Here is a 22,382-nt window from a genome sequence, read left to right as displayed (position 1 = left end):
GGCACGGAGCTAACAGTGTGGTGGTCGCTTGCCTCTGGGAGCCAGACCTGCTTTGAGTGCTTCCACATGTTCTGGTGGATCTGTGAGCAACACCCGGGGGCAGTGACTCCCCTCACCCACAGGGCACAGAGAGGCTAGGTGCGGGGAGACGCCCGCTGAGCTCTGCCTCGCTGCACCTGGCCCAGCCCAGGCTCCATCCAGGGCGGGAGGTGGGAGGCAGCCCTCGCCTGCCCAGAAGCCCATTCTGTCCCCTCCCGGTGGCCGGACTGGCCCACCCACCCAACGGGCACTTCGCAGGCGCCTTCCTCCACTGCGTGGCTGGCGTCCAGCGGTGCTGGCTGTCTTCTGCGGGCTGTGTTAAGTGCGGCCTCACCCTCGTCACGCAGACTGTCCCGTGTCCTCCACACACCAGAGAGGTGGCACGAGCAAGAACCACGCAGTTTTTGCTACTAAGTATTTTCCTGGGTGCTACAAAGGGACCGTGCTTTGAGATTTGTGCGATGCTCTTAGTAAGGTCACGGGTAAGTAATATTCAGGTTAAACACAGAAGTTGGTCCACTCAAAGGGGAACTGCTGAGCAGCCCTATAACCCTGGAGGCACCGCGTGTGAGAGCGTCGGGCCCACTCTAATTCTCCAGCAGCCCTGCCTGGGAGGCAGGTGTGGAGGCCAGTGTGTGCCAAGCAGGGAGCTGGCCTAGGTCTCTGTGCCCTAAATCAGCAAAGTGGAGCTTCCAGCGCAAGTGCCCAGCGGTGGGGCTCTCCTATCAGCATCTCAATCTTCTGTTCCTCTGGCTACACTTGATCTTGAGCTGCAGAGCAGACTTCCATCCCTGACTTCCCTCTGCCAAGGAACTCCTTGAAATCTGGAGGGCTCACTGAAGCCGGTGGAAGTGTATTTATTTCAATTGTCGAGACAGATTAGCTTCCAGAGCCCACGGAAGGAGGCCTGCGGGCCTGGGCTGTGGGTTGGGAGCCGTGACTATGCAGGTGACGCGGCCATCGAATTAGGCGGCTGCAAACATGTTTGCAGGCAGCTGCTCTTTAATAACATGGACAAGCACGGAGGCAGACAGGCGGTCCTCTGGCCCAGTGGTGTGGGCGACGTGAGGACCCTGAAACACGACTGCAGCAGTGGATTCCCCAGACAAAGCCAGGGCAACACCATCTGGGAGCAATCTCGGAGCTGGCAGCTGAGCTGACCGCAGCCTCTTCCTGCTGCCAAGCCGCAGCCTCGGGTGGGTGGCTGGGGAGGGGAGGGGCTCGCGGGCCCAGCACTCAGGCGCGGGCTGAGCCTCGCCCTGCCCCTGTGCAGCTCTAGAAGCCCAGCCGATGATCCTTCATCTCTCTGGACTCAGTTCACCCGTCGCCGACGGGGGGCACTGTCAGCACCTTCCTGATCACGGACCTAAAACTTCTAGAACGCTGGCGAACATGCCGGTTCCTGAACTCCTCTGCACATCAGAGTCACTGAGCATCTTGTGAAACTCCCTGGACGCCACCTCTCAGACTAACTGGGGCAGGAGCACTGGAATAGTGCCCCCCCCCCCAGGGGAATCTGGGGCACTGCCAAGGCTGAAAACCGCTGCCCAAGTACAGAAGAGATGCTCGGTAGACAGAGCTGGTGCTGCTTCCTCTGGCCCAGCACTCATGGGACGAGCAGGACGCTCCTTCCTCACTTGTAAGGGGCTTGAAATGCGATAGCAGCTCAGCCTGGCCCTCGCCCTGATCTGCCAGAGCCCCTCCTTCCTACAAGGGGTGGGACGTGCAATGTGGTCGGGAGGAACGTCCCGAGGAACCCCCACACGTTCTCTTGAACTGGAGCGTGCTGCGTGGTCACTGACGGCGATACAGGCAGTTGTCAGGACTACGGTGAGTGGACACTGGCGAGGGCAGCGCTCAAGCAGGACTGACACACATGGGTCAAGTGCCCACGCGTGTCCCGGGCCTCACCTCCGAAACCACACGCCAGCACGCTCACACAGACGGCCCAACCCAAACCACACAGAAGCCAGTCTGAGTGGCAGGAAGGACAGCCTGTCACCGCGCGCAGGGTCTCCCTTAGCGCACGGCACCGAACACAGTGCTGCCAACTCCCAGGTCTCCTGTGTTCAATGAAATGCCCATGTTTTCAAAGGAACAAAAGAGAGAGGAACCCCCTTATCATCAGTTGGCTGCTGCAGTCCATGTAGCCAAACACCGTATGACGCCAACTAACGCAGACAGCGAGGGCGTCGCCTGTCCTTTCAGATGGGCCCCAGGTCCATGCAGCCAGCCCAGCCCCCCTGCTGTGCTCCCACCAGATTTCCAGGCTCCCTGGAACACGCACTCCCCAGAAGAGGGCCCTGCCTGGCTGCCCGCCTGGCACACAGCCGGTGTTCACTGAGCTCCCTGAACGAGGGCTTCCGAGGCACCCGCCCACAGCTGTTCTGCGCTGGCACCAGTGACCTCTCTGCCCTCCCCTCAGGTGGGCTCCTGGGGGGAAGGTGGGGAGGCAGAGGCCGAGGGAAGGGAGGAGAAGGTACAGCATGTGGGAACTGTCAGCCTGGCCTTGGGACAGCGGCTCAGCTCTTCTGAGCCTCGCCTGCTAAATGACGACGATGTAGCAGACATGTGACATGCCGCCCACATCCCCGCTCCAAGGCCACAACACAGCTGGCACGCAGGCGCTGGGCATGGGGGCCGTGCACGGCTCTGCCCTCTGTAGCAGGGGATCGCCGCCTCACCTAAGGTTATGTCTCTTCGAAAGGGGGGCGCAGCCAGGAGGGGCTGCGTGTGGGCACGGAGGCGCAGCCCGGGTCAGCTGCGATGACTCCGAAGGCCACCCACTCAGTTTCCAGGCCGAGTCTCGGGGCCCTCGGTTGTGGCCACGGGGCAGGCCAGCTCCGCTCTCTGCCCAGCCGTGCCTTCCTGAGAGAGCAATGCCTTCTGCGTGCAGCTCTCCAGTTCAGAGTCCGTTTCCAGGAACGCTTACCTAAAACAAGGCCGATGGCGGTGGGGAGAGTAATGACAGCTTCGCAGGCAGGGCTGAGAGTCGGGGGTGAGACAGTGAGTGCACGTGCCCCGGCCGGCGTGCCCAGCGTGCAGCGTGCCCACCTGGGCCGGTCAGTCTGCACCTGAAGCCCTTCTTCAGCAGGAAGAAGGGACGGGCTGATCTATTCCTCCTTATGACGTCGGTTCTCTGTCCTGGGTCCCCTGGGGAGTCGACCCACAGGGTGGGGTTGTACCCTAAAATATGCGCCGAGTCCTTGGCATTCCGTATGCCGAAAACGTTTCACTCCCTCTGGGCTCGTCCATCAGACTCCATCCCCACCGGCTATAAACAGCCCTATCGCCTCCTTTCTTAGCTTCCACGACAGCCAATCCCCTGTCTGGTGCTTCATCATTCTATTGAGAAACGCAGACAAACCTGCCAATCTAAACAGGATGGAGTGTGGGAAATCATATTAGCCCTCCCTGTAACTCGCCAAACATCACAGGCAGTAAAATTCCAATACCCCACTGATTCCTTTATTGTAATGAGAATAGAAACAGACGCAACGTCAACCCAGCCTTATTGCGGCGTTAAGATTCTCCTAAAACACTGCACTGAACTGCCACTCTGGGGAAACCCACGCTGACCGACTTACAACGACCCTCCCGTCAGCCTTGGACTGGTCAGGACTTTAGTCTGCACATACCGAGAGGACTGTGCCTCTTAGAAAATCATTCCCACTGGGATCGGGGAATAGAAGCTCTTAGAAAAGCCACTGACGGAAGAAGACCTGGTGGGACAGAAACGCACACTGACGACCTGAGATGGGCGCGTGGGAGTGAACCTTGGTCCCTATTTCTTATTCTCCCCACAGCATCTCCAGACCTGTCACAGACAAGCTGAGTCACGGCTGCAGAACAAAGTGCCCAATTAGAGGCCGAGCCCGCGTACACTGAGAGGAAGAAAGCCGCGCTCGCAGGCACGGTGGCATTACGCGCAAAGGCCTCCCAGCGAGCGGCACTGATGTGACTCCAGACAAATTCGTATTTCACTGAGGCACCGGAGCTAACAGTCAGGGGGAGGTGGCAGCCGGCCAAGGAGCACCCGGCAGCGCTGGGCCCCCCAGCAGGCTCTGGCTTCCCCCTGGGCGCCCCTCCCACCCCGGCCCAGCCTGCCTGTTGGAGCTTCACTGCTGATTAGAAACCGACAAGGCTGGAACACTCCAGAAGGCAAAAAGGATTAGAGTCCCAGCCCGCCATGTGAAGAGTCAGTGGGAAAGCAGTGGACACAGGGGACAAGCACTGGCATGTACTGGGCACCTAGCTGTGCCAGACACTTGTCACACATGAGTTCACTTACTCGTGAAGTGGCCGTGTGAGGAGTGAGCAGGAAAGGGGGCTTCACTATTGACGTGCTGTTCTCACCGCCCAAATTCTGTTCCATGCATCACATACCACCACCTGTCACTGTGTCCTGCTCCCACCCTGGGACACGCTTCCATCGTGTCTGCAAAACTGCATTTACCCAGAGTCTCAGCGTCCCCTCCGAGCCCCTCCCATCCAGCACCCGCCCCCATCTCATCTCAGCCGCCGCCCCTCAGGGCCTGTGCCACCTCCCAGGCCTGCACTGTGCGTGCATGAGCGTGCGTCCCTCAGCTTTGCTCTTCCTCATGAGAACAAAGGCTCCCCCTGGGCCTGCCCGTCCCAGCCTGGAAACGAGCACACTGCTCAGCACACAGTAGGTCCTCAGTTCACGTGGGACTGTGTGCAATGCACATCTTCACAAGACAGACAACTGGGCCTCAGACCCTCTCCGGCCTGAGACATGGCCTCGCTCAGCCTGCAGACAGGTCGGCCGAGGACAGGTCCTCTGGGAGAACGGGGAGCAGCTGCTGAGATCTCAGCTCCCGGGAAAGGAATGGGGTGCCGCGTCCACTCCATCACCAGCCACTTAAGAGGCCAAGCTCCTGAAGCCGCCCTCAGCTGTGGGGGCGAGACCGATGGCCACTGCAGACCCATCTCATTATCCCAAGGGCCACCCTGGGAGCCTGTGGCGGGAGGACTGCCCGTCAATAAGCCAGGACTCATCCTGCGGCTGCCCAGGGGCGCTGCCCAGGGGCCGCTGATGCTCGGCACCCTCCCATGGGGCCAGCGGTCGTCCTCAGGAGATAAGCACGGCGCTCCCAGGGCCCCAGAGCGGTTCACAGGAACGGAGGGCTGGCTGAAGCGAGCGCCGGGGAACTAGCGCACCGCCCATCAGCGCAGCTCACTGCGCCTCTCCGCTCAGGGCGCGAGCTGGCGTGGCGGGGGCTGGGGACCGCGGCAGCAGGAGCCCACGGAGCAAGGCGCTGCACGAGCGTCTGAGCACAGGGACGCGTGTGGCACACGCATGCTTGTGAGCACTCGGGGCGAGTGGACGTGCTCACCTACAGGCCTGCTGTGTCGTCCAGTGTGTGCCCACAGCTGCAGGAGTGACTCACTAAATCCTTGTTCTAATGAATAATAGACGGCCGGCTACTACTACTGACCACAATTACAACACAGGGAACGAAGCACGTCTGCACCGCGGGGAAAGGAGAAGGCTCCCCGAGGCACCACCAGCTCAGAGAGGCTGGGGAGACCACGCTCCTTCTCTGACCCTCAGTTTCTCACCTGTCCGCACAGCAAGCAGGAAGCCGAGAGCGTTTACTCCAACGGGCCTCGCTTCTCTTGTGAGAGGCAAGGCTGTTCCTTGAGAAAGGGTTGGCTGGAGGACCCTGGAAGGGGATTTGAGGGCAGGTGGCTGAATCGTGAAGGATTTGCAAGATACACAGGGAGAGCTGGAGGCCCTGGGTGACATCTGACTCTACGACCTGGGCAGGGGCACCACCTGCCATCTCCAGTGTTTACAGGCCCCCAAAAGGGTGAGGAACCCAGGGAGATGAGACGCTGCTGGAGGGGGTATAACTGCACCGGAGCCCAGACTGAATACAGGACGAAGCCAGGAGAGGGGAAGAGCGTCTGGGGGGCGGGGCCTGGAAGCTGCCAACCAGCTGACAGCAGAATTAGCAGAAGCTGTGAGAAGGCTGGATGGACCTAAGGCCATGTCGGGAGGGGGCTGAGGCCACGACTCAGGGCGGGGACAGTGATGAAGGGCAGGTGGAAGTGAACGTTCCTGGAGGAGGGGAGGGCTCAAGGGTGGAGGCCAAGGGCAGCAAGCGCTTCCTTCTTGGGGGGACTTGCAGTCCTTTGATGACCCATAAGTCACAGACCTCCCCCCCCCCCCCCCCCCCGCAGAAGGCCGCATTCACACTTCACACACGACGCCGGGGACGCTGAGCTGCTGGGCCCACTGGGTCCCAGACCCCAAAGACTGGGGGTGCAGGTGGGGCAGGAGTGGAGAGGGGACAGGATGCAGGACTGAAGTCCTCCCTGAAGGCCAGGCAGACGACCAGGTGAAGTGACAAGAACGCAGAGGACGCAGGGGGCGCGGGGCTGAGAGCCTGGCCAGTCAGCGGCCTCACGGCTCCGAGTGGGACCCTGGCACAAGTTTCCCTGCTGGGACTGAGCAGAGCCAGGCACTCTGGGGCCTGACTCATCACAGCTGCTGTCTCGAGGTCTGTGCGTCCCGGATGGAAAGATGGGAGTCACGAAGTTGGTCCTGAGTCTCTTTCCCACAGCTGCTGCCTCCTCACTTCTGAGGAGCAGGGCGTGTTTCCATTTCTCATTCCTGTTACTTCTATTCCAGGATCTGCCTCCAGCTGTCTGTCTGCCACCTCAGCGCGCTCTGGTGCCCTGACGCAGCTCCCCCCGCTGTGCTCCTGGCCTGCCCCTCACTGGGGTCTCAGCACCTGTCTCCAGGGGCCCCTTTCACTCATGTCCTTCCTGGGGGCCCCTGTCTCTTTGGCCCCCGTGCAAGCACTCACAGCTTCACCCCCCTGCCCTGCCTCCACTTGGGTTTTGTACACCGCCCCCCACCCTGAGCCTACCCAGAGGCCCCTCAGAATCTCCAGAAGCTGACAGTGGCGCGGCTCTTCTCTCACTACCTCCAGCAGTGCTGAGCTGCTCTGTGGGACCCGGCCAGTGGCTCAGAAAGGCAAAACCACGGTCACTCACAGATGACCCCAGAACCAGAGCGAGGGCACTGCTCCACCCCCTACCTGGCTGCAGAAAGCAGGTACACGAGCCTTTGCCACTGCACGTGCGGCCTGTGTGTCCCTCAGCATCGGCCTGAACTCCCCAGCTGCACTGGAGGCCCTCGCTCCTCGCCCACCTGGCCTTGTTTAGTGCACATCTTATAATGTCACCGGAACTGGCAAGTCCTTGCAGAGCAGGAATCACGCCCGGTGCATCGGTCAGCTTGGCAGGGGGCCAAGGCCCACTGGCCATTCAGGCGTCTCTAATCAAGAGCCTTTTCTCCAGTTGGCTGACGGAATATTAATCCCCAGCTCTGATGTCTGATATTGTTTTCCTCCCAGTGACTCATTCTTTCGGTTGCCAAAAACAATGATGACAGAACCGAACGTTTTGTCTTTAAAGAAAAAGAGGGCCTGGATTTAACAGGAGCAGTGCAGCACGACAGGAAAAGCACCGTGCTGGCCACGGCCACACGGGCGCTGCCCCATCTCAGCCACGTGCAAGCTCCCCACGCTGTTCCCTTTTCTCTCACTTCTGAGGAGCTGCCCTCAGCACCCGAACTAGAGCCGGGAAAGGTCAGACCTCAGTTATGGACGTACAAAGCCGACACAGGTCCTATCTCTGGGTCTCTCTCAACCTTACAAGGTCCACGCAGTGTGGGTTGGAAGCTCATGGTTGGCTGGCATCCCAGCTGGTGAGCAAGTCCATAAATGGCCACAGGTGCAAACCTGGATGATGTCACAGCTTCACAGTGGAAACTAAAAGCTGCTAGAAGTCAGCCAGGAACAAGGTAATTCAGAACACTGTACAAGCCCCTTTTCCATGCTCTGAGCCATAACATTACTGGATAAAATAATTTCAAATAAATAACCCATGGTCTGATGTCAGAGCAAGGAAGGGTGGTCCCCAGGCCCCCAGAGACGGGGACCTTCCCGGCGCAGTGGGCAGCAGGGTCTGGGCCTGAGGCTGGGTGTTCCTCTCTCAGAAACGGGTCAGGGCTGCGGCCTCCAGGAGCTACAAGGAGCGGGAACGGGGACTCCTGAATAAATGAGGGTGCAGGGAAGACATGCCAGGCCTGGCCCCAGGGAGGAGACAGTGCCTTCCAGCCCAGGACGGAAACCAGAGGGAATGTCTGCCGGGTCTGAGAGAAAGCAGTCACCCTGTAGTACCAGAAGCTGGTTGTGCGGGGCTGTGGATAAGCCTGAGTTCTGAGTCCAGACAGAGCAGAGACTCCAGCCCATGAGACTAATGGCAGAAGCGCCCAGAACGGGGCGTCTCCAGCAGAGGCAGCTGCAAAACCAGACTGTGACACCCGTGCCAAACCCAGGCATGGGCACGCCTCCTGCTGACGGCAGGTCCAGCTGACAGGGAGCTCGCAGGCGCGTCTTACAAAACAACTAGATGAAAACTGTGCACGGACTAAGAGAATTCACTGCCAACGGGCCCCACGCAGAAAGAACCCCTGAAGGTTATTACCTGAGCCCAGGTAAAAGGAGGATGCGAGGAAGAAATACAGAGTGAAGGAACAGAAGTACAGGGGAAGAAAAGAGAAGGCAAATATGGCTCCTTCTTGGCCAGCAGACAAGCTGGCGAGTGAACACAGGTCTGGGCTGCTCCTCAGACAGGCGAGCACACAGGAGGACCCACGGTGCCGGCGACAGTTCCTCTCTGCCCCTGGCCAGCCAGCTGCCCCATCTGTCCGGGGAGCGGGAGCAGCTCCTGGTCTCCCTGGCTACCAAGTCTATTTACTCAGAGCATCAAAGGACGGGGCGTTTGCACCAAAGGGAGTGGAAGCAGCAGAAGGCGGAAGGACGTGGCTCCCGGAACCCACGGCGCCTTCCACGTGCCGCCCCAGCGGGAAGTCTGAGGAGGTCACTGCGTTTGGAGCACTAGCGCAGGGAGGGCCAGAGCCTTTTTCTGTTGCTCTTGTTTTTCACTGCGGTAGCTGCTGACCTCAGCGTGGCCTCCTGGGTAGCACGTGTGACCGGGGATGGCAACGGCAGAGAAATCACACCATGTCAGCACGAACCTATGCGTTTGCATGTGAAGCTGCTGGCGAGTCCCAGCCTGTCACTCTCGAAGGAGTGAGCCGAGGTGGGGAGGCCAACTTGAGCAGGTGCCTCTGACCTCTCTGCACCCCAACTTAGGAAGGTGGGACACGTACCACAGAAGACATGCCTAACGTGCGACTTTCAAATCCCACAGCCGAAGAGGGGAGAGGTGGAAGAAGAAAGAGCATGACAAGGGTTTTCATGGTTTACTGAGCAGTAAATGTGGGCGCTGTGCGGATCGCCACCGGCTGGGACAGCTGCTCTCCTTCACTCAGGGAAGATGAAAAGCACCGAGGCTTCCTTTGAAAAGCGGCAGAGAAGCAAGGCCGGGTGAGAGGAGAGGTCTCAGCATCAGAAGCCCGTCTGCAGGAGGCTCGGCCCGAGTGACCAACGTCTCATGGCTGCTGACGACGCCCGGGGACCCTGCGAGCGGCAGCAAATCTCAAACACGAAGGGCAAGAGAGCGTTTGGCAGCACATCTGGAGGGGACCGTGCCGCTACGAGGGAAACGTCCTTTTGAGTCCTGTGATATTAAGACTCGAGGGAAAGCAATTTCTGGCTGGAAGCTCCCCAAAGCGAGGAGACCAGGCTTTCTTAACAACAGTCTCTGGCAAGCCAAGCGTAAGACAGCAATGCTGTTTATTTTCTGAAAGTGTTTTTTCTCCCACCATGTTCCCGCAGGCCGGTGGAGCAAATGGAAAAACCAGAGAACAGTACAAGCAGTCTGTGTGGGGGTCCTGGACCCTTTGTGATTCTGGTTCGAGAGCTGGGGGCTCAGCGTGGGTGGCACTGGAAACCCCAGGCTTTGTCCCACCTCCTGCTTAGGACAGCACAAAGTTAGGGTCAAGTTCACAGGAGGGGGTTATTGAAGGGCTCCAGGGTGAGCTATACTGGGCACCCAGATGACGGGCCGAGGGCAGCTCAGTGTTCTGCCTGGGCAGCGTCCTCCAGCTTCCGCGCATCCTGCCTTCGCTTCTCTTCACGCACTCTGACAGCCCAGAAAGGATCTGACCTGCAATCTTTCATCTTTCTCTATCGACGTGAGTGCTGGGTAAGGCGTATATAAGTAGTAATAAAAATAACAGCTCACACGTATTGAACACCTACTAGGGACCAGGGATTAGCTTATTTAATCCTCACAACGATCCTTGAGGTAAATACTGACATTTCCCCACATCAGTTGTTAAAACGCAGACTCGTGCGCTTAGCAAGTGGCGGAGCCAAGTGTGAACCCAGGCCGACTGACTCCTGAAACGCAGGCTTGACCACAACTACAAAAACTGCCATCTGAACGGCACACTGACCGCCAGCTGATCAAATGACAGTCGCATCTCTGTCACCCGGTGACAAAGCCATAAAAAGATGAACTTTTCAATCACCACATGAAAGCTGTGAGAAGAAATACTAACAAGTTTGCAGGAAGGCCGCATTTCCAAGGTAGCACTGCCCCTAGTCCCCATGGTATCTATCCTGTTAGGAATGACGTATGGATTACCCTCGCAGCCATGACAAACAATAAAAAAAATTGATTGCAGTTTTTAGTACAATTTTAGTTTCACAGAACATCTGAACGGACAGCACAGAAATCGCACGTCCACACCCGTCTCTGCGCACGGACGCCCCTACGAGGAGGAGCTGGTATTCGTGGGGCACGTTAGTTACGTCTGCTATACACGATCATTCATTACAGTCCTCGTTCACTCTAAGGTTCTTCCTTGGTGGTGGGCACTCTATGGTTTTGTCAGATGTGGAATGACATGTGCCATCAGGGTAGTTTCACTGCCCTGAAAAGCCTCTGTTCATCCCTCCCCATCTCCCAACCCCCGGCAACCACTGACTGTTTTACTGTAGTTGTGTCTCTTGCAGAATGTCACCGAGTTGCAATCCTACACTAGCGTAGGTTTTTCAGACTGGCCTCTTTCATTGAGCAAAATGCATTCCGGTTTCTCTCTGTCTTTTCCTGGTCAATAGCCAGTTCCTTTTCATTTGTTAATCCCTGAGGGCCTAGGACACTGAACACCTTTTCAAGTGCTTATGTGGCATCTGCACACCTTTGTGCAGAGATGCAGTCAGATCTTTTGCCCATTTTTCAATTGGGTTACTTGTCCTAATGTTGAGTTCCAAAAGCCTTTTGTGTATTTTGGTTAAAAATCGCGTATCAGATCTGTGTTCTGCAAATGTCTTCTTCCTGCCTGGGACTCGTCTTTCCATTCTCCAAAGAGTACCTTTCTCAGAGAGAAGTTTGTAATTTTAATCAAGTCCAATGTATCCATTGTTTTTCTTTTACAGAGTGTGCTTTTGGAGTTGTATCTAAATATTCATCAACAAACTCAAGGTCACCTACCTAGATTTTCCCCCTAGGTTATCTTCTTTTGTAGTTTTGCAATTTACATTTAAGACCTATTTCAAAGTAATTTTTGTGAAGATATTTTTTTACATACAGGCATCCAAACATTTAAGCACCATTTGTTGAAGAGACTGTCCTTTCTCCACTGAATTCTCTCTGCTCCTTTGTGTAAGACCAGTTGACAAATCTGTGTGGGTCTCTTTCTGGGTTCTGTTCTGTTCATTTGCCCGCGCTCCCACCAATGCCAAGCCCTCGTGATAACGCAGCTTTGCAGTAAGTCCGAGTCGAGGAGTGTCAGTTCTCTCTGTTCTGGGCTGTGCTGGCTAGTGTGTATTTTCTGCAGTTCTAGGTAGACCTTTAGAATCAGCTTGTCAATATCTACAAAATTAGCTGGCGAGATCTTGATTGTGATTGTACTGAATCTATACATTAATTTGGGAAGAATTTGTATCTTAACAATATTGAGGCTTCTTATCTATGAATATGGAATTATCTCTATTTAGACCTTGATTTCCTTCATCAGACTTTTGTGCTTTTCCTCATATAGATGCTATCTATACATATTTGGCGAGAATTATGCCAAATATGGCATAATTTTTTTGGGGGTGCTGATGCAACATTGTAGTTTGTTTTTAATTCCAAATTCTAACTGTTCATTGTTGGCATACAGGGGAAATTAATTGATTTTTGTATATTAATGGTATATGCTATGACCTTGCTATTACCGCTTATTAGTTCCAGAAGTATTTTTGTTGATACTTTGATTTCCTACACAGTCAGTCAGGTCATCTGCAAGCAGATAGTTTTTCTTCCTTCCCACTCCCTGTGTATGTTATTTCCTTTGTTGTGTTACGGCATCAGCTGGAACTTCCAGTAGAATGTGAACAGGATGGTGAGGGGCCATCGCTGCCTGGTGCCCGATGACAGGACGCAGGCATCTCTCTTCTCACCATTAACTATGACGTTACCTGTAGGTGTTTATATATATATATATATATTTTTTTTTTAAATCAAGCTGAAGTTTTCTGAGAGTTTTCATTATGAGTGGGTGTTGGATTTTTATCAAATTCTTTTTCTCCACTTATTGATACGACCGTATGCTTCTTCTTCTTCTTTGCTGTTGAGGGCAGTGAATAAGTCGTCTTGGTCGTGGTCTGTAACTGGTTCCATACATCGTCTGGGCTCTGTGTCCTTGTGTGCTGTGGAGGACCTCTGCATCTGTGTTCGTGAGAGACACTGGCGTGTGGTTTCCCTTTCCTGTAACGTCTCTCCCTGGTTGGGATAAAGACAATGCGTTCGGAGGTGGTCCCTCTGCTTCTATCTCCAGAATACACTGCACAGAATCTGTGCCACTTCCTCCTTTAAATGCTTCGTACAATTCACCAGTGAAACCATCTGTGCCTGTTTTTTTTCTTTTTATGGAGATTATTAGCAATAAATTCAAATTATTTAATAGACATAGGCCTATTTAGCTAGTCTATTTCTCCTTGTGTGAGCTTTGATTAATTTATGTCTTTCAAGGAATTAACTTATTCAATTAAATTTGGAGGCATGGGGGTGTTCACAGAATTCCTTTACTAGTCTTTGAAGCCCATGGGATCAGTAGTGATGTCCCCTCTTTCACTACTGATGTTAACAATTTGTGTCTTCTCTACATTTTCTTGGATAACTAGAGGTTTATCAATTTCATGGACCTTTTCAAAACCCATCTTTTGGTCTTATTGCTTTTCTGTTGATTTCTTGTTGTCAACCTGCATTAATTTCAGCTCTAATTGTTATTATTTATTTATTTCTACTTGCTTTAGGTTTTTCTTGCTCTTTTTTATCTAGTTTTCCAAGATGGAAGCTCAGACTATTGACTTCTCACCTTTGTTCTTTCCTCAAGTCTGTATTACTCTCCACAGTAGCTGGGGGAGTTGGGGGGGGTTGGGGAAGGCCTGACCCGTCATTCTCAGCTGGATTCTGACACTGCCTGATGCTGCCTTCAGGTACTACTAACGTTACAGAAATTTCCAGAAACACAGAATTATTCAGCTACAGCCACACTGTCCTAAAATAATTGCTATTCAGGTTTCCAGTACATTCATTGTTCATCCTTCGACGTCTTTTTTAAATTGTGGCAAATCCACAAAACAGCCAATGTGCCGCTGTGACCATTTTCAGTGGCGTCACTACATTCCCGGAACACTGCATCACCACACAAGGAAACCCCACACCCACTGCAGTCACTCCCCACGCACCTACCCACAGCCCCACAGCCACTGTGTCTGTCTCTCTCTAGAAATTTGCATGTTCTGGCTTTTTCACGCTGAGTGGCACAGTTTCAAAGCTAAGTTTATTTACCGTGTGTGAATGTATATACTTTTATTTTTTAATGTACTATCATACTTTGAATGGGTATCACGTTAAGTGCTACATAAGATTCTATTGAAAAAGTGTCACAACTGTCTTATTTCTTATTTGGGGTTTTTTACAAAATTTCTTTGGGATTCTGTTTGGTTTGCTGCTACAGCTGATACCATAATGAACATCTCCTGCCTAGAGTCTTTCCAGGTTGTAGTTATTTCCCTGGACTTGGTTTCCATGTGTGGAATACATGGATGGAAGCATGAAGCACTGTGGCAATCCTGAAGCTCTTTCACTATCTCCAAATTGTTTTTGCAGTAGGGCTGTATGAATTGTCAACGTTACTGGCCATCCATGAAGTACCTGTTTCACCATATCCTTGCCAACAGGGGCCTGTGTGTGTGTGTATATACATATTTAGTCTCCTTGGTTTGTGACGTATGACTGAAAACAAAGATGGTTTTAGCTCCTCCATTCTCTCACCACTGGCAGGGTGATTTTCTCAGAAAACTGGCATATCAAGCCAGATAACATTTCCGATTTATTGCTCCCACTAAAGTGGCTACAGGATAAGAACAAATACAGTCTGTGTTCAATCTATTCAATTAGAACAGAACACGGAATTTATTTCAACACATACAAATCAGCAAATCCCATTCTGGTTGAATTCCATTCAGCATTTATGTCGGCTTAATTAAATCACCGATGGGCTTTCTTACAAAGGGAATGGCCTTCAGGAAATATGCTTGCTAAATACTCTTCAGCAATGGCTGGGGGCTTATGAATAAGTGATACGGGCCAGCTGTCAGCGTCCTCTGCATCTCCTCCGAGCTTCTGAGCTCTGCGGGAGCTCTGAGCTTGTGCACAGCGTGCTGGGGCCGGGTGGGGGCAGGGCACAGTGCACATGTGGACTCAGAAGGCTCAGGCTCTCTGCGCTGAGGGCCCGTCTCGGGCCCCCTTTCAGGAGCAGGCATGCCTTCTGACACAGGGCCAGGGTTTTTCTACACAAGCAGCCCAGCCCTCTTCAAAGTGGGGGGTCAGGCAGGAGGGATGGAGGGAGGAGGCCACCATCAACCATTCTTGTGAAAACACATGGCTGACTCAGAGCAAGCCAGTCTGGGGCAACTCAGAGCAACCCAACACACTTGCCAACAACTCCCCTGCCTGCCCTCCCACCACCTGCAAAGTGTCCCATACGGGAAAGTCCCAGCCTGTTCAGGTTGGCAGAACAAGAGGAGTTTTAGGAAACTGTGCTTCCAAGAGTGAAGTCTTGTCTCCTTCATTTCTTTTCATTGAACTCCGAGTCTCCAAAAGTTCTGAAGTCTATTTGGGGGAACTACTGTAAGTTCCTCCCCCAGAAGGTCCAGAGAAGGGCCGTCGTCATGGTGCCAGCACCACACAGGGCCCGACCTGGCCGCTCAGTCATCGTATCTTTAGCCCCACACTCCCCCCAGGACAGCACTGTCATTTGTCCTCTTTGAAAGACGGGGCTGGCATTTCCTTGTGACTGATGAGCTCCGACGGAGGCGGGCCTTATTTATAGATGTGCTAACTCCATTTGCTCTGCTTTGCAGGCCCCAGCTGGCGGTGATGTGGTAGGTTAATAGCCTCTTTGAATATGAAGACAGGTGAAGTGGGAAGTAGCTGAGTGTGACGGGAAAATAAATCTGGGCGATGCAGACGGGAGCTGGGATTCTGGGTCCGCCGTCTGCTGCGTGTTTGGCCCCAGGAGCTACGGAACCCTCGACGCCTGCACTGCTCGCCACGGTACCCGGTGTCTATGGCAGAGCCTGACACGTCTCAGGCAACATCAACACGCATTCACACCTAACCTGTTCCTTTCAAAACAGGGACTGGATAATCATCGTCATGGTCTCTGTTACCAGGCTGCCCGGCTGAATTGCTGTTCAACCTGTGACCCCAGGAAGTAATTTAATAACGCTAAGCCTCCGTTTTACTGTCTAGAAAATAAGAGTAATAACAGGACCTACTCCAAAAGGCTGTTAAGAAGACCAAATACAAGCACGGACAAGCGCAGCTCCTGGTATTCAGTCAACTTCTTCTGTTATTACCTTTCCCTCACACGTGGGAGAGGTGGCAGAAGACAGAGAACGCTCAGAAGGGACCAGCTTGGAAATGGCCTTCAATGTCACCCTGTGGAATTGAAAACTTATTCTCATGAACATCAAATTGCATGGAACTAATTCCAAACCGCGCCTGCCTTGGGAAGCCCGTTTCTCCCATGCTGGAAACACGTCCGAGACGGGCACATGTATCAGAAAGGCTGACAGGACTCCCTCCCTCCCTCCCTCCCTCCCTCCCTCCCTCCCTCCCTCCTTCAGCCTGGACGTCACGTGCAGGGTTCACATGCAAACTCTTTCCTCGGGGCTGCCCATTCCCAGAAGTCATGTGCCAAACCCCGAGTGGGTGGTGAACACAGGGAGAAGTTTCAACCCATCCCACTTGGCGGAAAAACAACCCCCCAAATCCTATTATCGTCTCCTGTTCCTTCTCTTCTCTGTTCCTTGTCAACAAGGTAGTTGGAGCCTCTGCCTCCAGCCTCCTCCTCCTCTCATCCTGTCTGATTCATGTGTTGATGTCTCGATTCTGAGCCAGCTGCTGCAGAAAACTGTGATATCACAGGCAGGATTTATTAGCAGCAAAAGCATCTGTCGGGAGAGAGGAGAGGCTGGGGGCTGCTCCTTGGAACAGAGCTCAGGCTGGGACAACGAGCGAGGCCACGGCCACACTAGTGTTTAAAAGAAATAAAAAATAACTTACGTACTATGTGCTTTTAATCACATGAGCTTCCATTATTTTAAATAACCCTGTGAGACATGTATCACGATTCCTCCTTTATGGAGAGGAAACTGAGATTCAGGGGCCCCGGTGCCTGACCAGCTCCGCACATCTGGTCGTGCGAAAGCGAGCGTGCACTCGTGTCTGAGGTGCACGAAGTCCGCGCTTTCTACCGGGACTTCCTCCCATGCAACGGCCCCGACAGGAAGTGAGTTGAGGGTTGCCCTTCACACACACAGGGCTGACGAGAGGGATTCCACATCACGACAAAGGAGGAGGTGAGAGGCTGCACCCAGCTTGCGCGGGAGCAGGGAGAGGACGCACTGGCTGTCATCAGGCAGAAGACAGGGTGTCAGGTCAGAGCCGGCAGAGAAACTCCATGTGGCTGCAGATACTGCCCCAGAGGGCAGGCCGCCAACGAGGCGAGGTGTGACGGTGGGACACGGTGGCAGGTCCTGGCAACACAGACAGTAAGTGAGAGGGGCCTCCCCTGGGGCTAAGGCCAGCGGGCCAGCGGCGGGCGGGCGGGCAGGCGGCCAGCACCACGGACAGCGAAAGACGCCGCCCAAGTCTCTGCGCGACCCTGCAGAACCTGGACAGAACAGGGCCGGTGCCGGCCGGAGTCTGAGGGCTCTAAGCTGAGGGCCACGTCCACACCAGCACATACTCCGCGGTTTAGCAGCAGAAAGCATCTTTTTAAATGGACCCATCAATTCCGTCCACATTCAAACAGGGTTTCATAGGTGTTTGCTAAAAATTGCACCTGACAGCATTCTAACTAATACAAAAGTGTCTGCTTGCCCCCTTCTGTGCCCAAGTCAAACACGGCCATGGCCAGCGCACCTACATGACGGACGGTGACACATGGCCACAGCTGAGGTGCGAGTGAGGCACCATGGACTGGCTACGGCGCTGTTTCTGGCTGAGCTTTGGCAGAGTTCCCAAGGGGGCTCTCCGGAAAGTCAGAGTGGGCGGCCTGAGGGCTTCGTCGGAACCCAGGTGCACCTGTTCTCAGGGCGCTGGTGCTGCCCGCAGGCTCTGGGCTGGTGTCAGCACCGAGTGGGTACTGTGTGTGCCCGAACACACACACGCACTGTCATCAAAAAGGCTCTTCTCTGTGCACACGAGCTTCTGCCACTGATATTTATTCCTTCAGGCTTCTGCTCCTGAGATCGGAGCTGATTTAAGCTGTTCAATTGTGAAGCTGGCTTGCTCTCTGGCCCCCAGGGAACTCGGTGGAGAGACCGCTGGCAGCTGATTAGGTCAGAAATGCAGCCGCATCAAGCACGCCTACTGGCAATCCCGCTTGAAAGCCAGGCGCTCCCCGTGCCTATTAGGCTGGAGCTGGCCTGAGCGGCTGTGCATCTAATGAGGCAGCGCTCAGAGAGGGTTCACGGGAGGACAGCCCCCTCCCGCAGACCGGACGCCCAGGCTCACTGCTGCATGAAGTGCCATCTGATCCAGCTGTGGCAGGAGAAGCTGGTGCTGCTGCAGGCACAGGTCCAGGGGGGAGGCAGCCTCAGGGGCTCCCCTCAGGCCCGGGCTTATTAGACTGCGTGGCGAGCAGGCCCAGGCGGAGAGGACGAGCCTCTGTGCCAGTGTCCGATGAACACAAACTGACTGTCAGCTCCCACTTCCTGGGCTGCGTGGGGCCGCACGGGTTTTTTTCACTCCAACAACACAGCACAATCCTCTCCAGAAATTAAGGGACAAGGTAGGAAGCCCGTCAGGAGCTCCACTCACACCGTTTGCCTAGAAATAGTATTTCAGGTATGTGTCTGCTTTACAGGTTAGGAAGCTAAAGCAATGGCGTGAAATAACATCCAGAGTCACAGAGCTAAGAAACGCCATTGCTGAAATGTAAGCTGAGCGTCTGACTGCGAACCCTCTCCTATGACACTGCTCCTGTCCTTAAGTCCCTGAGGGGGAGACCTAGGCGAGGTCCCACCCAGCCCCGCAGGGAGCTCGGCACTGGGCTTGGATGTCAGCATGTCAGAGGCTCCCCGACGGGCTGAGGCGGTGCTGGGACAGGGGATAAGGGCTGCAGAGGGGTGCGGTAACCTCCCCATCACACACGTGCCGTGGGATCGCGTCAACATGCGGACCTGGTGAAGCAGGCATTTCTGACGAGCTCCCAGGTGACGCTGATGCTGCTGACTGGGGCCACAGGCTCAGAAGGGGGCTCCACGGTTGTTTGTCTAACGGGAAGGCACCAGGACCACCTGGGATTCGAGCACGGCGCACAGAAGTCGGGCTGCTGAGGCTGGAACAGGGCTGGGACCTGTGTGCGTCACTCACATACACACAGCTCGGAACAGGGAGACCAGGAAGGGCGTCCGCTTCCGGTGACGGGGGCCTTACCCTAGTTTTGAAAGATGTTTTCTTATCCTGGTTTAAACTGCAGACGAGTCACGTTCTTCCTAAGTAGGGAAGCAATGGGAGGGCGCAGAGACAGCTGAAGCTCTCTCCCTGCGTTTCCAGTTTCTGGAGCGAGGGGACTCAGCGCTGGCCGTTATTAGAACTGCCTGGGGACCTTCTGAAAACGTCACGTGAGGATGCACCGCAAGGCCCTGCAGTGAGTGGTCTGGACTGGTGTCCCAAAGGTTCCCCAGGAACTAGAAAAAGCAGCTGACCACAAGGACTGTGGGAAAGGGGAGTGTGACCGGAAACTCTAAGGCGGGAGACGAGAAGCACGTGACATGAACGCGGAACTCTGTGGATTTGTGCACTTGCTGCTCACAGGGAAGTGGGTCACTAACCCTCACAGCACTGCTTTGCACCCACACTGGGGGGACCAAAGAAGTAAGCGAACGGCAGATACGGTGCCAAGTAGCTCACGCTCAGTGGAGGAAGTTACAAACAGGCAAAGAAGGAAGGGACAACTGAGTCCCCGGGTACTGGAGTAGGTGGGCGACATGGGTATGAACTCACGTTTAATTAAGTTATGTGTAATAATTACGTTATACATTGTATACCTATTAATACGATATATGCAGTATAGTCATTTATGATAACCATATTTAAGATCGAATATTAAGTAATAATTAAGTAACAAATGAATATTTAATATCACTCCTTTGCTACAGAAGAAAATGAAACTAACACAGACCAGGTTAAGGAGACGTGATGAGCAAACGCCTCAGGCGTCCTGAGCTGGGTCCTGGGACAGAAAACACGGGAAGCAGGAGACGAGGGTGCGGTCAGTGAACAGGGTGTACTCGGCTGCCTCCTGGGTTTTGACAGAAGTCCTGAGTTGCAGAAGGTGCCGACCACGGGAAAACTGACCGACAGACGGACAGTGTGCACTCTCTGCAGGAACCTCTCTGTAAAATCTAAAATTATCCCCAAAGAAACGCTTGTTTAACACACGGAATTTCCCAGTCTGGAACTTCACTCACGGTGGCCCTGGGGACACACCAGGGCTGAGACCCGCCTTCCCTACACGCCTGAGGTCACGTGCACATGGGTCACATGCGTCCCAACGCAAATGCATCCTGTTAAATCGCCGTGTCCACCTTAAACGGACCCACCAAACACACGCCTCACGACTTGTCCGCACCAGCTGCGTCAGCCCCGTAACAACGTGCACACACCACCATCCTGCCCACCGGGCTTTTCTGGACATTCATTCAGCCCGTCACACTGTGTCTTCAGTATGTCCCACTGTCTTCTTCCATCAAACGTGTCTGTGGTGTGGCTTTTAATGCTTGGCTGGTATTTTCATGGATGGCTTGGGATCCCTCCCTGACGAAAGGTGCATCTCCTCTTCTCAGCGGTTGTGGTCCCCACTGAACAACGGTGCATTCCGAATGGCTGCTCCCATGTCTGGGTTTTGAATCCACTTGCACCCTTTCTGAGCCCTCAGCTGGGACACCACTGTCCCCATGCACGGAGGCGGCAGGCGCTGTGGGTTGCTGGGCAACACGGGGCAGCATGAAGGAAGGACGGGAGAGGGAGCGAGGACCAGTGAGCAACCCGTCCCCGGGCAGGAGGGCAGGGGGTGGTCAGCCCCCACGTCCTGGGGTGAGCACTCCGGCCCCGTTCTCACCCGCCTGCCAGAGGGGTTGTTAGACGATGGAAATCAGATCCCGTCCCCTACCCCTGCTACTCCAACTCACCTATGATTCTCATTGTCACTCTGAATAAAATGCAACCTCCGTGCCATGTGTTCTGCTGTCCTGGCTACTTCTCTGGCTTCAGCTCATGGCACTCGGTCACGTGCCTTACTCCCGACGGCCACCTATCAGTTCATGGGCGGCACTGGGCCGTGTGCCCCCTCCGTGCCTTTGTACTTGGGTTTCCGTGACTATCTGAACCACGGGCACCATCTCAACTCTCGGTCTCACCCATGCGGTCACCTCTACATACACCTAGTCCACCTGGCAATGTCACCACTGCACCTTACGTGCCCCCTTCCTAGCGCATTCACGGGCTGTCACGTGTTCTCTGCTATTGCTGTCTTTGCTAGATTGCAGGGCCATGAGCGCTGGCTCTCTGGTTCCTCTCTCCACCCTAGGGTCTGACACATAGTAGGTACTCAATAAGTATTTAGTGGAATGGATACATAACTGTACCAATAATTGAAATGTCGGGGGTACTTCCCCATGTGCGAGCTCAGTGAGTCTGCCTCTGTCTCACAGAAGCCGGCAGAAGAGACAACTCTCCCGGGCCAGAAGCACAGGGTGTGTCCTCCCAGGCACAGCCGACCCGAGCATCAGCGAGTGAAATGACTCTGAGCCCCACGTGTCACAGGACGATGTGGAGAGAGCAAGATGACGTCTGCACACCGGCAGGGTGACAGGAAAGGGAGCCTGACCTCAGGGAATCCGTCTTTTACAACACGCAGTAAGCACGCCTGCTGATAGCGCACCTGCCCTCCACTGCACAGGGAGAGGCCAGCTCGCTCTTCCAAGAGCCCTGCCTACAGATGCTTGAGAAGAGGGACCAGGACAGCCAGCTGGCCCTGCTGCTCGCAGACCCGCAGATGCAGAGCCCCAGGCAGGCCTGTGTCCTTTGACCAAAAGCTCCCATGTCCCCTCCACCCAGCCGCTGGCACCCACCATCCTCCTTCCTGCTTCTACGACTTCAACTAGTTTAGGTTCCTCACATCCGCGTATTGTGCAGTGTTTGTCCGGCTTATCTCACTGAGCACAACGCCCTCCAGGTCCGCCATGTGGTCCCAATGGCAGGGTTTCCTCAATAAAGTGGTTTTAAAAGAAGCCAAGAGGGCGGGTTCTGATCTTGTTTCTGAACGAGCACGTGGCTTGCCTCTTGGTGGGGTCCCCTGCCCTAGAAATCACCACGGCTACACTCTGTCTCCTGATTCCCAGGCCTCAAAATGGGGCCAAAAATAATAACATCCTACTTTTGCTAAATTTTCCTGAGGACCAAGGAAGGCCTGTTTTTTCATTTTTATTTTTCATGGACCCGAGTCTGCTAACAGACGCTCGCGGTGGCTGATGGCTGCAGCAGGGCAGACAGAAGCACGCACAGTCTCACCTGTGGGTTGGCAAGCACTTTTTAAACAGGTTTAATTATGAAAAGTGACAGAGAGGCTATGAAGAAACAGTGACTCTCAGGTAACGCACTGAAGAGTGTACGTTGTCAGTCTCTGTTCAAACCAAACATGAACTAAGTGGTTCTATCACTGCCGCCTGCCCTCGGGACACACCGCCATACACATGGCGGCATCGGTACTTGAATGAAAAACTAGAACAACGTAAAGAGCCGTCAAGAGGGGAACAGCTACATTA

General features: G+C 54.4%; 1 protein-coding gene across 2 annotated transcripts in view; it reads right to left on the bottom strand.

The window, feature by feature from the left end:
- The window catches only part of LOC109438476 (uncharacterized), a 226,723-nt gene that overhangs the window by 71,876 nt on the left and 132,465 nt on the right, over positions 1 to 22,382 (bottom strand). Inside the window, exon 1 of one of the 2 annotated variants that reach the window (XM_088795023.1) lies at positions 7,110 to 7,382. The exons of the other annotated variant lie outside the window; for it this stretch is intronic. Coding sequence (XP_088651149.1) covers positions 7,110 to 7,338 — 229 coding nt within the window. The 5' untranslated portion in view covers positions 7,339 to 7,382. Of the gene's footprint in view, positions 1 to 7,109; positions 7,383 to 22,382 lie in introns of those variants that run through there. 2 annotated transcript variants of the gene reach the window in all.

This window comes from Rhinolophus sinicus, chromosome 18 (assembly GCF_057876585.1).
Source record: "Rhinolophus sinicus isolate RSI-liver-muscle chromosome 18, RSI-T2T, whole genome shotgun sequence".
Classification (NCBI taxonomy): domain Eukaryota; kingdom Metazoa; phylum Chordata; class Mammalia; order Chiroptera; family Rhinolophidae; genus Rhinolophus; species Rhinolophus sinicus.
The sequence above is the reverse complement of the archived record's forward strand: the minus strand, read 5'-3'. Positions and strand labels throughout refer to the sequence as shown.